At 46.7% G+C, this 14,402-nt stretch overlaps 1 protein-coding gene across 2 annotated transcripts in view; it reads left to right on the top strand.

Moving 5' to 3' along the window:
• Positions 1–14,402, top strand: part of Armc9 (armadillo repeat containing 9) — a 120,956-nt gene that overhangs the window by 40,898 nt on the left and 65,656 nt on the right. For both annotated transcript variants that reach the window (XM_076865630.2, XM_076865631.2), the window contains exons 13-17: positions 4,877–4,967; positions 6,207–6,330; positions 9,564–9,703; positions 10,877–10,953; positions 13,500–13,574. In XM_076865630.2, coding sequence (XP_076721745.1) covers positions 4,877–4,967; positions 6,207–6,330; positions 9,564–9,703; positions 10,877–10,953; positions 13,500–13,574 — 507 coding nt within the window. The remainder of the gene's footprint in view (positions 1–4,876; positions 4,968–6,206; positions 6,331–9,563; positions 9,704–10,876; positions 10,954–13,499; positions 13,575–14,402) is intronic.

Genomic DNA, 14,402 nt, shown 5'->3' with positions numbered 1-14,402 from the left:
CCTCGGGACTGACTTAGCAGGTGGGGAGCTTCTGTTTCCTTGGGCGTCAGCCTTGACCCTGTTAGCTGGGGAGTCTGAGTTTGCTTCTAGCGAGGAGTCCTGAACGAGTTAGCAGGACCTGCTTCATTCATCTCCGCGGCTCCTTCTGTCGTTTTCTTTTTCTCCAATTCTCAACTCTTTCCCTCCTCCCGCTGCTTACCGTGAGTCCTGAAAACTGAGCGCGACTCAGGGTGCACAGACAGGGAAGCAGATTCAGGCCTTCTAACCTCCTGGTGCTTCTGGTCGTGCCCTGGCCTCTCCTCTAGAAGGAAACACTGTCCTAACTTTATACACATTATATAAAATCCACCTTCCTAACCACTTTAACGCTGAGTGGTGTTAGGCACAGTCATGATGTTATGTCGCCATCCCCATCCGTCTCCATGAGCAGCTCTTTTCACTTTATGACACTGACCCTGTGCCCATTAAGCAACAGCTCCTCTTCCCCTCTCCCCCGGCCCTGAAACCACCATCCTGTGCTCTGTCCCCATGATTTGGACCTCATATAGTATTGGGGTTTTTTGTGACTGGCTTGTTTCACTTACCATAATGTCCTTGAGGTTTATTCATGTTATTATTCAGGTATATATCAGGATTTCTTTCCTTTTAAAGGCTAGATTGTCATATTCCATGTGTTAGCCTTACAATCCTCATTTTGCTTATCCATTCATCCATCAATGGACACATGGGTTTCTTTCTCCTTTTGGCCACTGAGAACAGTGCTGTTACAAAATGGATGTTCACATCTTGACTTTGGTGTGAATCATTTCCTGCTTGTCTTTATAGTTTTCCATCCATCCCTGAGTCCTGCATGTTTGTGCTGAGCAGCAGGCACAGACCTGCTCTGCAGGGAGGTGGAGTTGTGCTCAGGTTAGATGCGGGCACTGGGAGAAGGTGGCATGAATGGATGGTTGGATGATAGTGGGGCACAGCTTTCCCGGGCACTTACGGATCCCCTCTGGGGACATTAGTAGGCAGGGTCAGGAGAGAGTCTTGGGAAGCAGGGCATGTGGCAGGATGGAAAGGCCAGCCAGGTACTAGTTGTCCAGCGATAGTATACACGGGTATATGGCAGAGAAAGCCAGTGCTGAGCTCTCGGTATTTTGGCTTTTTTTTTTTTTTTTCTTTTTTTGAGGCAGAGTCTCACCCTGTTGGCCAGGCTAGTCTTAAACTCCTGGGCTCAAGTGATCCTCCTGCCTCTGCCTCCTTAGTAGCTGGGGATGGGACTACAGAACATGCCACTTTGTATTTCAGCCTTTAAGCTCGCTGGTCTGCTTCTGGTTCTCAGGATTTGATTTTGTGAGAACCGTTCTGTGGGGTGGAAAGACTGTCCACAGCTGTCCACACTGCAGGTGTGGGGGGAGGAGGGGCGCCTCTCCGGGTCTTGGTTCTGAGCTCTTTTTCTGAAGCATTTAGCTCCCTGTTTAAAAGTCACCCTGGTGCACTGCTTTGGAATACCTGTGGCATTTACTGAGACTGCACAGCTTATGTCTAGCAAACCACTTCTAGGTGTACTCCAACAGAAACGGGTCCATGTGTTCACTCAGAAACGTCCAAGATCAGTCACGGTGGTGCAGGCCTGTAATCCCAGCTGCTCAGGAGGCTGAGACAGGAGGATCTCGTGTTCAAAGCCAGCCTTAGCAAAAGCAAGGCCCTAAGCAACTCAGTGAGACCCTGTCTCTAAATAAAATAGAAAATAAGGCTTGGGATGTGGCTCAGTGGTCCAGTACCTCTGAGTTCAATCCTAGCTGCCCCTCTGCAAAAATAAGTCCAAGAGTGGTACAGCTTTATAAGATCCAAAACGCTTAATGCAACCTAAATGTCTATCAACAGTAGGAATGAATGTCTGTGACAGATTTGCGAGATGGGGTTCAGAGAGCAACGAGAAGGAGCACAGAGAGAACATGGGTGAATCTCACAAACCTAAAAAAAAAGTTGGGTGAAAAAGTCAGGCATGAAAGAATATAAAAAATATGATTTCATTTGTAAAAAATTCGAAAACATGCAAAATAAATCTGTGGCAGAAGAAGCCAGGAAAGAAATGTCTCCCTCAGTTTGGAAGGGGGTCCTGAGGCTATAGTAATGTTCTGCCTCTTGACCTAGCTACTTGTTACCCACATGTTCACTGTGGAAACTCACAGAGTTCTGTACTTATGACCTGTGCCATTTTCTTTTTTTCTTTTCTTTTTTTTTTAAAGAGAGAGAGAGAGAACTTTTTAATATTTATTTTTTAGTTTTTCGGCGGACACAACATCTTTGTTTGTATGTGGTGCTGAGGATCGAACCCGGGCTGCACGCATGCCAGGCGAGCGCGCTACCACTTGAGCCACATCCCCAGCCCTGTGCCATTTTCTATATAATTGTTAGACTACAATAAAAATTAAATATAGAATGTGTACAGGAAGTAAGAAATGAAGCCCTCAATGCAGTGTCCTCGAGTCACCTCTGTTCGCTGTGGGCTGGTGGCCCTTTGCATGTGCCTCAGAGCTGTCATCCAGTCATCTCCGCACCCAACTCCAGCCGTTGTCCCCTCTCTCCTGTATCGCCCTCTTCCTTGACTTGCTTTCTCAGTTGGTGGAGTGCATCCTTTAGTCACAGCTCCTACACGGAGACCACCTGGCAGTTTGGCTTTTGAGATTGTGTCTGAATGAAAATGTCTGTTTTTTTTGTGTAGAATTCTGGGTTGTAAATAAATTTTCTGTAGAATTTGGGGACATTTGCTGGTTGTGGTGGCACATGCTTATGATCGTAGCAACCTGGGCATCTGAGACAGGTGGATCCCAAGTCTAAGGCCAGCCTGGGCAACTTGGAACCTGTCTCAAAATATAAGGGGCTGGGAATGTAGTTCAGTGGTAAACTTCCTTTGGGTTCACTCCCCCACAAAAAAAGAATTTTGAAGACATTACTTTGTTGTCTTTGGGTTTCAGTTTTGTTTGTTTTGTTTATATACTGGGTATTGAACCCAGGGTGCCCTACCACTGAGCTGCACTCCCGATCCTTTTTATTTTGAGATAGGGTCTTGCTAAGTTGCTGAGGCTGGCCTTGAACTGCAATTCTCCTGCCTCAGCCTCCCTATTAATGGGACTACAGGCATGTGGGCCATGGTCCTAGAACCTTAGGGGTCCAGTTTGTGGTTTTTTTTTTTTTTTTTAATCTTTATTTTATTTATTTATTTTTATGTGGTGCTGAGGATTGAACCCAGTGCCTCGCGCATGTGAGGCAAGTGCTCTACCACTGAGCCACCACCCCAGCCCAGGGTTCCAGTTTTGTTGTTGAGAATCCAAAGCCATTCTGATTCCTGATCTTTTGTATGTGACCTGTTTTCCTCTCTAGAAGCACATGGGAGCATGGTGAGTCTTCTCTTTATCACCACAGTTCAGAGGTCCCCCTGGATGTGCTTCATGAAGTGCATTTTGGTCCCTTGTTGTGGGCCCTTTGAATCTGATAGTTTTATTTCTGGGAATTTTCTTTATTTTGTTGATGATTTTTTCCTCTGTTTTCTCTTTTCCTAAATGACAACCCTTCTAAACTGTTGTTGTGTTAATTTTTCTCTCATATTTTCTATTTTTTTTGTTGTTGTTGTTGTACTTTCCAGGAGATTTCTTTGTTTATATTTTCCATAGTTCTTGTTGAGTTTTTTGTTAACTCAGAGCATTTGCTTCTTTCCTGGTTACAATACAGTTTCTTATGTCTTGAGGTATTGGTGACAAAGTTTTTATTTAGTTTTGGTTCTCCTCTCGCTGCACAGTCTGGTCTCCAGAGAGGCCCCTCTTTACTTTGGCTCTATTTTCCTTTCCTCTGGCTCAGCTCCACTGAGGAGAGCTGGGTGGGCCACTGATTTCAGTCTCTAGTTCTTTCCCCTGGGGTGGTCGCTTTCCTCCGAGAAGAGTCTTCTCGTGTCCTGCAGAGAGGTAAGGGTCTGGTTGCCAGGGTCAAGGTCTGGGAGCCAAGTGGGGTGGGGGGCAGCTTTTTCATTCTTTATTTAGACACCCCCCTCCATTTGGTGCAGAACCCAGCCCACCTGAGCCTACTGTCCCCAGTCCAGAGACCCTCTGTGCCACCCTCACATAAGAGCACCCCTGTGCCTCTGCACCACCCTTGGAGGTGACAGGAGCAGCATGGAGTCCAGCTGCTTCTTTAACACCTTTCACTCATTTGTCTGGTTCCCCCAGTCCGTTGGCCTTTTGGGGAGTACGCAGTGGGACTTGGGTGCTTCCTCCTTGCACACTGTGGCCTTGGGTCTGGTGTTCCAGGCCTGCATTGCCACTTTCAGAGTAGAGTTGACATTTTTCGTTCTGTTGGTTCAGTTCTTAATTTAGATCTTATTTATTTATTTATTTATTTTTGAAGTTGGGACTGAATCCAGAGGCACTTTACCACTCACCCAGTCCTTTTATTGATTATTTTGAGACAGGGTCTCACTAAGTTGCAATCCTCTTGCCTCAGCCTTCTGCTTCTCTGGGCCCACCCCTACACCCAGCTTAATTTTGAAAACCCTTTTCCTGTAGCCTGCTGTGGATTGGAGGAAGCCAGCTCAGATGTCCTGACCTGGTGACGCTCAGCAATAGTGACAGCCAACAGCCTCGCTTCCTGTGTGCCAGCGGCTGTGCTGCGTGTTTTGCGTGGTTAATTCATCTAATTTAGAAGTCTAGATGAATTCTTTTTGCTAAGTCTCATCAGGTGTTATTTGAAACCAAGACTTCCAGAGGGGAAGTTTGGCCTTGGTCTGTCCCCCAGTCAGTTGGCAGAGGAAGGGAGCAACCAGGGCTGCTGAGGCGGCTGTCACCTTGCCCTCCTCCTCACTGAGCCCTCGTCCTCTCCACTTTCGTCCCCACAGAGGAGCGTGCTGCAGTTGCTGCACTCCAAGAGCGAGGTGGTGCGGCAGTACATGGCCAGGCTCGTCAACGCTTTGGCGTCACTAGCAGAAGGTAAGGCACAGCTCCTCAGAGCAGAGCAGAGAGGCTCTGTGCAGGTGTTCCCCCCACATTTCTTAAAGATGAAATATGTTTCCTCATTTTATTACTGTTTAATTCATTGGAAGTCTCTTGTAAGAGTTAAACATTCTTGTCATAGTGCTTTAATTTATTTTTGTTAGTTATTGATGGACCTTTATTTATTTATTTGTTTATATGTGGTGCTGAGAATTGAACCCAGTGCCTCACACATGCCAGGCAAGTGCTCTATCACTGGGCCCCAGCCCCAGCCCATGCTGTAATTTCTGTCAGCAAATTTTGTTGCATTCAAAAGAGCTGATTTTGTAACCCTTCTTATTTTCTCACTTTGGGCTAGAACAATACTATTTAGATTACTTTCAAGTATATAACAGGTTATGCTTTTTCTATAGTTTTCTACTTAAGGCAAAATAAGGTTGGTGAAGCAATGAAAGCTGATTCCAATAAGCAGTGTACCACTTCCATCAATAGAATATAATCTCTTAAATTAAAGGATTTGAGAATTTAAAAAATAACATGCCACCATAACTGAATTAAAAATGATCTTGCAAAGGGCTGTTATTTTCCGTAATTCTTACTTGTATAAGAGTTTTAAAATAAAATAAAAAGAGTTTTCAAATTATGGATACACAGTACTCCAAAATTTTATTATCCATTCATCTGTTCATTATCGCATTCATTCAGCAGACATTTATTATAGTCTGGGGATGTGTCATAACACTGTGGACACTTGTGTCCAAACATCACACCTGTCTGTCACCACAGAAGTCCACAACAGGTTAGTGCCCATTCAAGGCGTGTTCTAGGATCCTCCCTATGGCTTCCACCTTCTCCTCCAGGCCTGGGCCTGTGTTGAGGAACAGGGAGTGTGGCCAGAAGCATTCCTTGGCTGCCCCTGTTGCAAAGACCAGTGGCTCACAGCACAGGCCCTGCCTTTTCTCCGTGCACATCTCACCTTGGGGTTCAGAACTGTAGCCATGGAAGACAGTGCTCCCCACAGGAACATGGTGATCATGAAGAGTAATTTCTCCTCATTACATAGTTGATTGAATAAAACAACCCTTAGAAGAAATGCATTTTAATGATTTCTTTTAGAACAAAAAATTATCTAATATGCAAAGTTGCTGTGTTACATGCAAAGTTTTCATAGCAAGTGATTTGGAGCCCACCAGATTAATTCTTCCTCTCTCCCCTGTTTGTCTGGGGTATCGTTAGGCCGCCTCTACCTGGCCCAGAACACTAAGGTGCTGCGGATGCTGGAGGGAAGGCTGAAGGAGGAGGACAAGGACATCATCACCCGGGAAAATATTCTTGGGGCCCTGCAGAAGTTCAGTCTCAGGTGATGATCATGCCATAGGTCATGGGGGGTCCTGTGGAGCCTGATTGAGTTTTTTAAGCTTCCATTTAGTGCTTATTTAATTCCTATAACCTGGGAGGCAGATGGTGTTTTTCTGTGAACACTTGGGAGAGTTTGGGTGATTTTCCGAGACAGATATAGAAAGCTTCTCTCTCCTCCACTAAGCTGCTATACAAGTCTGCTGGGAATGGAGGCACATGTGACAATGAAAGTATCACTGTGTTTTCCAGGGGACATTGGTGGTGTCCAGTAGGTCATTAGTGCCCTCCAGGTGCTGAATTGTTGGATTGTGTCTCTAGTCCTCTGTGTGATTGGCAGCCCCTGGGAGGACTCAGAGGTGTGGCCAAAAGCATTCTTTGGCTGCCCCAGTTGTGGAGACCAGTGGCTCACAGCACAGGCCCTGCTGTTTCTCCTTGTGTATCTTACCATGGGGTTCTAGCCCCTGTGTGTCCGTCCCAGAACCCTCCTGCGGTGACTTGGAAGCTCCCCGTCAGAAATTGAAAAATCAGGTACTATTGTACCGATCTGGCACCTGCTAGAGGTTTTTATAAATTGAGAGCTTATTGAAGTATACTTTCTTTACCATAAAATTCACATATGAAGTGCGGAAGTCAATGGTTTTTAGATTTGCTGAGGTGCGCAGCCATCACTACAACCTGATTTTAGAATATTTCTATGACCACGAAAAGAAACCTTGTACCATTTGTAGTCCCTCTTTGTTCCTGCCCCAGCCCTTGTGACCACCAAACTCCTTTCAGTAGACTGACTTGTCTTGGATGTTTCACAAATGGAATCAGATAATGTGTATCCTTTTGTGACAGCGTCTTTCACTTAGTGTAATGTTTTCAAGGTTCCTTCTTGTCCTAGCCCTTGTCAGTGCTTTGTTCCTTGTTATTGCCAATAGCCTTCCATCTGATAGAGGCCCCGTTTTGGGTCTCAGTCAATGGATGTGTGAATTGTTTTCATTGTTTTATCTGTTTTGCAAAGTGCTCCTGTGGACATTTGCCTGTGAGTCTCAGTGTGAGGGTGCATTTGCATTTCCTTGAGAGGCTTCTGGGAGTGGAATTGCCAGGGAGATGGCAAATCTTCAGAGTTCAGCTTCCCTCAGCACTGCCTCATTTTATCTTTGACTTTATGAAGAATTCTAGAACCTCCAGCTCTTTGCCCACCCTCTTCTGAACGTGCTTTTCCCCGTCAGATGCTAACATTGGACTGACTTTCCCTAATTACCGGAAGCCTGCATAGTGAAGTAATCTAAGCGGTCCATGCTTCACGGGGGAAAGGGACAGGCTCAGGGTCTGCTGTCATCCAGGTCCCTGCCGGTGGCAATTTCTTGTAGTAACTCATGAACTGAAAAGAGCTGCAAGTGATTTGTCCAGTTATTCCTGCTCAGTTTGTCCGAACACTTTGCTCCTGTTTATCTACACAACAGCTTAGCTTCATGGTGACTATGTTTAGGAAACTTAAGTACAGATAAAAGACTGGGTGAAGAAATAGTCCTTTCTGGTAATACAGAAATGGACCTAATGTTTTTTGCAGCTTTCCAGGGTCTCTGCAATAAAAGTAGAAAGCAGTAGGCTTGCCCAGAGAGCAGTCTCCATGTGTTCCAAGAGGCCACACCGGTCAGGTCTGTGTGGGTACAGGAATGGCCTGAACAGTTATTTACTCCTCCTTCCTGGGCGGTCATTTTTACCATAACTCGTTGATTAGGAGAGGCAAGTGCTGGCTGCTCTCTGGTGTTCACATCTTCACATCATTCTGTTGGCTTCTCATGGTGGCACTGTGCTTGGTTGTAAAGGTAAAATTTCTAAGCTGATTCTAAGCCGCAAAACCCGAGTTAAAGTGTAAAAGACTGGGCATTGTAAAGTTTCTAAGCTACAAGGCTTGGGTTAAAAAGTAAAAGACCAAGTATTGTTAAGTTCCCCTGCTACCCCCAAAACCTGTAATCCCTGTAGCTGTTAGGACAATACCCGAACTGCCCAGTAAATATTTCCATTGACTCCCTGGTTGTGTAGTAACTTGGGACTCTGTGTAGTATGTCACGTAGGCATTTAGGCCCTAAAACCAATCAGTTTGAATGTGTACCCCGCTTAGGAGAGACCAATCACCCCCGTCCAATCTGTTCCCGCCAATGAATGTACTAATCATGTCCCAGAGTTGTTGTTCAGTTTTCCCGCGCCTCATGATGATTTGTTCCGATGTATGCAAAGCCCCCACCCCCTCCAAAAAGTGTACTTAAGCACTGCCTGACCTCTGCTCTGGGCTCTGGGCTGCTCTCCCTTTTTGAGCAAGCCTGCCTGGAGCCTCAGCGCGCTGAATCGGATCCTCAATAAACTCCCTCTTGCTTATTGCATAAAGTCAGTCTCTTGCTCCGACGCTTTGCCGGACCCTTACATGGTGACATCTGTCCTTAAGGCTAACATGATGACACCCACCATTATATGTTGTGAAGAGGTATTGGATTCTGTAAAATCTTACACCTGGATGCTGGGTGAAATTTCTGTTTCCCGGGTCATTAAGCCACACTCTTCGTCTGTAGAGATCTGAGTCAGAATGCTGTTGAGCTGGGTCTTGCTCTTTTTTGTTTTTATTTTCATTCAGCTCAAAGTGCCTGTGCTGCATTATATAGGGTTGAGACAGAAATCTATTTTTCAAAGAAGTGTTACCGTGGCCCTGTTTCCTGATTTAAGTAGACCAAAAGCTATTGATAAATATTCATTAAATATTTGAAATAAGCTGGGTACATCAGTGCATACCTGTAATCCCAGCTACCTGGGAGGCTGAGGCAGGAGGATCACAGCCTCAGCAACTCAGTGAGACCCTCAGTAACTTAGTGAGACCCTATCTCAAATTTTTTAAAAAGGTTGGGGGCTGGAAGGAGAGCTCAGTTGTAAAGCACCCATGGGTTCAATCCCCAGTAGTCACACACACACACACACACACAAATTGAGTAATACTCTGCTAATTTTAAATATGGAAAAGGAAACTTTCAAAGGAGGAAGCCTCCTTATTACTTTTTCCTTTAAACGCTTTATCGTATCCCTGAAAGTAAAGGATTTTGTTATTTCATTTGTACCAGCTTAATAGTAATAATAAAAAAAAATGCCTCAGAGTCTATATCTTCCGTAGGCTTTCTTTTATGACGCAGAGCTGTATCTCCTGTGTGACAAGCCCCGCCTGCCAGTTTTAATTCACCTCAGGCCTTTTCGTCCCAGGCGCCCACTGCAGACAGCGATGATTCGAGATGGCCTCATCTTCTGGCTGATTGACATTCTGAAGGACCCGGATTGCCTGTCTGACTACACACTGGAGTACGCCGTGGCTTTGCTCATGAACCTCTGCCTCCGCAGCGCAGGTCTCGCCCCATCCTGTATTTTCTGGTATGGGGGTGTGAGAAGAGATTCTGACCAGAGTCCAGGTTCCCGGTGAGCCCTGGGGGGCTTGCTTTTTGTCTCCCTCAGAGAAAAAGAAAAGACAGCCTAAAGTATTTCCAGCTAGGTATACAGCTGCTGAGTCCCCAAGGCCAAAATACCGTCTGGCCTTAGAAAGAGTGTTTATATGTATGCACTTCGCACAGGAAGAGGAGACTGAATTCATAAGTGTTTCCCTTCATCGTCATTATGTTATTCAAAGGCATGAAGTTAGGAATCCTGATCCCCTTCTCTGAAGCCTAAGGACTGTGCGCCCAGCATTCTCCAGGATTAAGTTGCTGGCAGGAACAGTGACATTAACCGTGCTTCCTGCTCCTAATCCTTTTCTCACCCCTTCCTGGTGGTGGAGGTTCTCTGAGCATCATAAGCCGTTTCCCTGCTTGTTCAGGGAGGTGGTGGCACCATCACCTGTACGGGATCAGTCTGTGCCGACTTCAGTAATAGCCATAGCCCATTACTGGGCACTGGGGGCTCCGGCCACCTTAAGTCCTTCATGTCCACCACCTCACTGAATTCTCCATCAGCCTTTCAGGTAGATAATTGCTGTTTTAAAGAGGAGGGCACTGAGGCCCACAGTCACATTGTTGCTGGAATCAGACCCTTTAAGAAGTGGCAAAGGGCATTTGGAGAGTGGGAGAACTCAAACTTTATTTTTATGCCAGTGGTCCCAGAGGAGATCACACTCCAAATTCTGAGCACCCATCTGCAGTTTCTCACAATGTTAATAGACTATCTGGTGCCATAAAATTTCTAGTTTCTAGCAGGAGTAGGTTTACAGAAACAGAGTGTGAAACGGGAAGGAACTGGCTCTTCTCACAGGCCTCCAATAAATCTCTAGCCTTGGGCTAAGCCGCAGCACTTCAAAGGGGAGTAAATTCCTGCAGGTAGTTATTTACAGTCCATAACGGGAGGGGAGTATCCTTTTCCCAGGCACTGTAGTCTTCCACAACAGTGCTCTGATTTCCTTTCACACCCAGGCCTGCGTGGCTTCCATCACAACATAGCATAAACAGACCAGCCAGGCTTGTACTCAGGTCTGCCTACGTGAAACTGTGCTTGCGAGTTCAGATGCGTCATGTTTTGTTTTGGTCCCACAGGCAAGAACATGTGTGCCAAGGTGGCAGGCCTGGTGCTGAAAGTCCTTTCGGATCTCCTTGGCCACGAAAATCATGAGGTACTCGGTCAGCATTGCTGGCCCCGGGTGTGGGGGTACACTGGGCCCTCGGTGCCTGCAACCTGCAGGCAAGGGGCTGGCCTGCAGCAGTGGCTGCATTTGACAAGTATTCACAAGTATTCCTGCAGGTATTTTTATGAACGACTTCAAATCTTTTATGATCTAAAAGTTTGGAGCTCAGAGCAGGGAGTGTGTCCCCCAGTCCTCGTGTTTTGGCATGGTCCTTGCTGTACCTCACTTTTTCTCCTTATCGTCTTTCTTGGCTTCATCTCCCCCCAGTGTTAGCACTCGCATTAACGTTGTCCGTAGTAGGTACAAATGTGGCCTTAAAGTACATGATACTGCATCTGTGCCATACCCTGCATGTGTGGAGCTTGCGTGGTGTGAGTTTTCCTGTGCTGCTGGGACCTTCCTGGGCTCCTGTACATGCCCCTGGTTCACTCAGTCTCGCCACTGCCACGCCCCTCCATGTTACCTGTCCCCCAAGGGTTGATACTGGGTCGTCTCCGGCTCTGCTGCCACAGCTGTTCTCAGTGAGGCACCTGCCCACCCAAGCCTGCGCAGAGCTTCCCCAGGGTGTGGACCCTTTTCACCACCGACTCGCAGCATACACCAGACTGTGGCTGAGTCCCCCCAGATTGTCCTCTAGAACAGCTGGACCAGCTGTTCTCACCAGCATCCCCTCCCACCTCGTGGTATCCTCCAAGTTTCGTAGCTTATGGACCATAAACCTTTTTTTAAGTGAAATAGAGCTGTAGGAAGACATCAACAAAAACCAGCAAAGGTGATACTTCTCTTGTTTTTTGCAAATGCCTTTGTACAAGCTACAACATTGCCTTTCACCTGCAGCCAAAGTCAGACCTCTTTCCATGGACAAGGTGCAGGGGCGTATGTTAGCAGGACAGAGTAACAAGACCAGAGGGTCACGAGGGAGCCCTGGGTTCCCACTGGTCTGTCCCATTTCAGGCAGATGGCTCCAGCCACTCCTTTCACCCACAGCTCCTGGGCTCACAGCATCATTGCTGAGGACCTGGTTTCTTCAGCAGGTGGAGTTCAGGGGCTGTTAAAGTCTGTGCCATGCATTTTATGTTTAAAAACCTTTGAGCTCTTAGCTGAGCACGGTGACACACCCCTATAACCCCAGGGACTTGGGAGGCTGAAGCAGGAGGACTGCAAGTTCAGGACCAGCTGCAGCACTTAGCGAGATTCTGTCTCAAAATTAAAACTCAAAAGCACTGGAGATGTAGCTCAGTTGTAAAGTCACCCTAGGTTCAATCCCCAGATCTGAGAGAGAGAGAGAGAAGCCCAGTGCTAGGAAGGGTGGTGGCCAGTGTGCCCTCTCTCTGCCTGTGGAGAGAGCAGCACACAGTCCACAGAACAGGTGACTCACTCATCAAGCCAGCTGTGACCTGTCCTGTGTTCATTTAATGTTGGTGTTATCTGTATGATTTAAGAATGGTCCTCTCCTCAGAGGTCCTAAAGGAAGAGATTTCCTGTATATTAAAAAACAAAAAAACAAAAAAACACCCACAGAGTCTCCAGGCACAGTGGTACACACCTCTAATCCCAATTACTTGGGAGGCTGAGGCAGGAGGATCACAAATTCGAGGCCAGCCTTGGCAACTTAGCAAGCCCCTATCTCAGAATTAAAATTTTTAAAAAATGCTTCTGGGTTCAATCTCCCATACAAGAAAAAAAAAAAAAAGTCACAGAATTCAGGAGAGCAGTAGAGGGTTGAACAGGGAGCAGAGGTGAGCACCGTGTGCAGAGCTTTCAGGAAGAGCTTCCTAGAATCTCTGTCGGAGCTTGGTTTGAAAGGCAGAATCAGCTGTCCAGATGGACATGTGGGAAGAGCTTTCCCATAAGGGGAACTGCAGCAGCCAGGGCTGAGGTGCGTGTACCAGGAACATGTGGCGGGGGTCCTTCAAGTAGTGTGGGCACCCTGGGCAACACAGAGGGAAGAGCAGAGCAGGTGGTGTGGGCACCGGCCACTGGAGGAGCCTGTGTGTGGTACACACAGTGTGTGGAAGAAGCTAGGACTTCGCCATGGGCGCTGTGAAAGGCTCCCGAGGTGGGGGCAGGAACGACCAGCCCGTGCTGTAGAATTTCAGCGATGATAGGATGGTTGGGTTAAAGGGTGGGTGTCGGGTGGAGGCTGGAGGTCTGACGGAGGCTGGGCCATGGACAGCGATGTGTGAACAGGACGGCAGCAACAGATGTGGAATAGAAGGTTCCTTTCAAGGACCGAACCCAGGGAGTTCCGAGCAATCCGTGACGACTCTAAAGTTCCCAGGCTCCGTGACCAGGAGGATAGAAATGACTTAAGCAGTGGAGTATAGCAGGAGGAGGCCTTGGGCGGAGAGGTGGCCTTGGTTTTGGACTCCTGGTTGTAGAACATACAAACAGAGATGTCTGTTATTTGAAAACATGCATCCTGAACTCTGGAGAGATGGACGCCCTCTCCTCCTCAGCCAGCTGTGGTGTTTGATAATTGAGTTGTGTAGTATTTGAAACTTGCAATTGACTGTCTTTTTCTCCCCTTAAAGATACAGCCATATGTGAACGGAGCTCTGTACAGTATCCTTTCTATTCCATCCATTCGTGAGGAGGCAAGAGCAATGGTAAGAGAGAGCGCCGAGTGCTGTGGGCGCCTGTCATGCCACGTGCCCAGCCGCTGGGGCAAGCACTGCCTCCACAGGGCCGGGAGGCTTCACACTGGTCACACACTCCCTGAAATGGCATGCAAAATATGTATTCGCAGTTTTCTGGGCAGGGGCTGGGGATATAGCTCAGTTGGTAGAGTGCTTGCCTCAAATGCACAAGGCCTTGGGTTCAATCCCCAGCACCACACACAAAAGAAAGTTTTCTGGGAAAAGTCTGTATCTTTTATCAAAATCTCAAGTGGATCCCTAAATTCTAAATGGTTAAGAACCGCAGTGTTAAGAAATTTCCAGCAAGTTTATTTTGCAAATGGAACAGACAAGCTGCAAAGATTGCAAAAGTGCAGTACTCAAGTTGGTTGGTGAACAGCGAGTTCCCAGTTCAGTGTATTTGCATTAGTGCTTATGCTCAAGAGGAATCGGCACCAGGTGATCAGTGTCTTATTTGAAGAGGTGAATGTTTCAGGATCTAATAAGCAAAGCCACTAAAGTTTTGTTCTTTTTCTTTGTACCATGTGAAACCAGGGTAACCATGCGTATATTATATGCTACGGTGAAGGGATTACATGTATTTCCCCACTCAAAACACAGGATGATGTCAGATTGAAACCAGAACATTCCCCCAGTTGGTTTTGCTTCCTTAGAATGGCTTAATCTCCTACTTGGTTTTGGTTTTCTAAATCACATTAACAGTTATACCAGCTTACCAAACAGTGGAACTGAGTTGCCTGCTACTTTTAAATTAAAAACTCTGCATTTTCAATAGGAAATAGGAAATAAAAGCTTGAT

Source organism: Callospermophilus lateralis, chromosome 9 (assembly GCF_048772815.1).
Source record: "Callospermophilus lateralis isolate mCalLat2 chromosome 9, mCalLat2.hap1, whole genome shotgun sequence".
Taxonomy (NCBI): domain Eukaryota; kingdom Metazoa; phylum Chordata; class Mammalia; order Rodentia; family Sciuridae; genus Callospermophilus; species Callospermophilus lateralis.
Note: the sequence above shows the minus strand (reverse complement) of the source record. Positions and strands in the feature narration are given on the sequence as shown.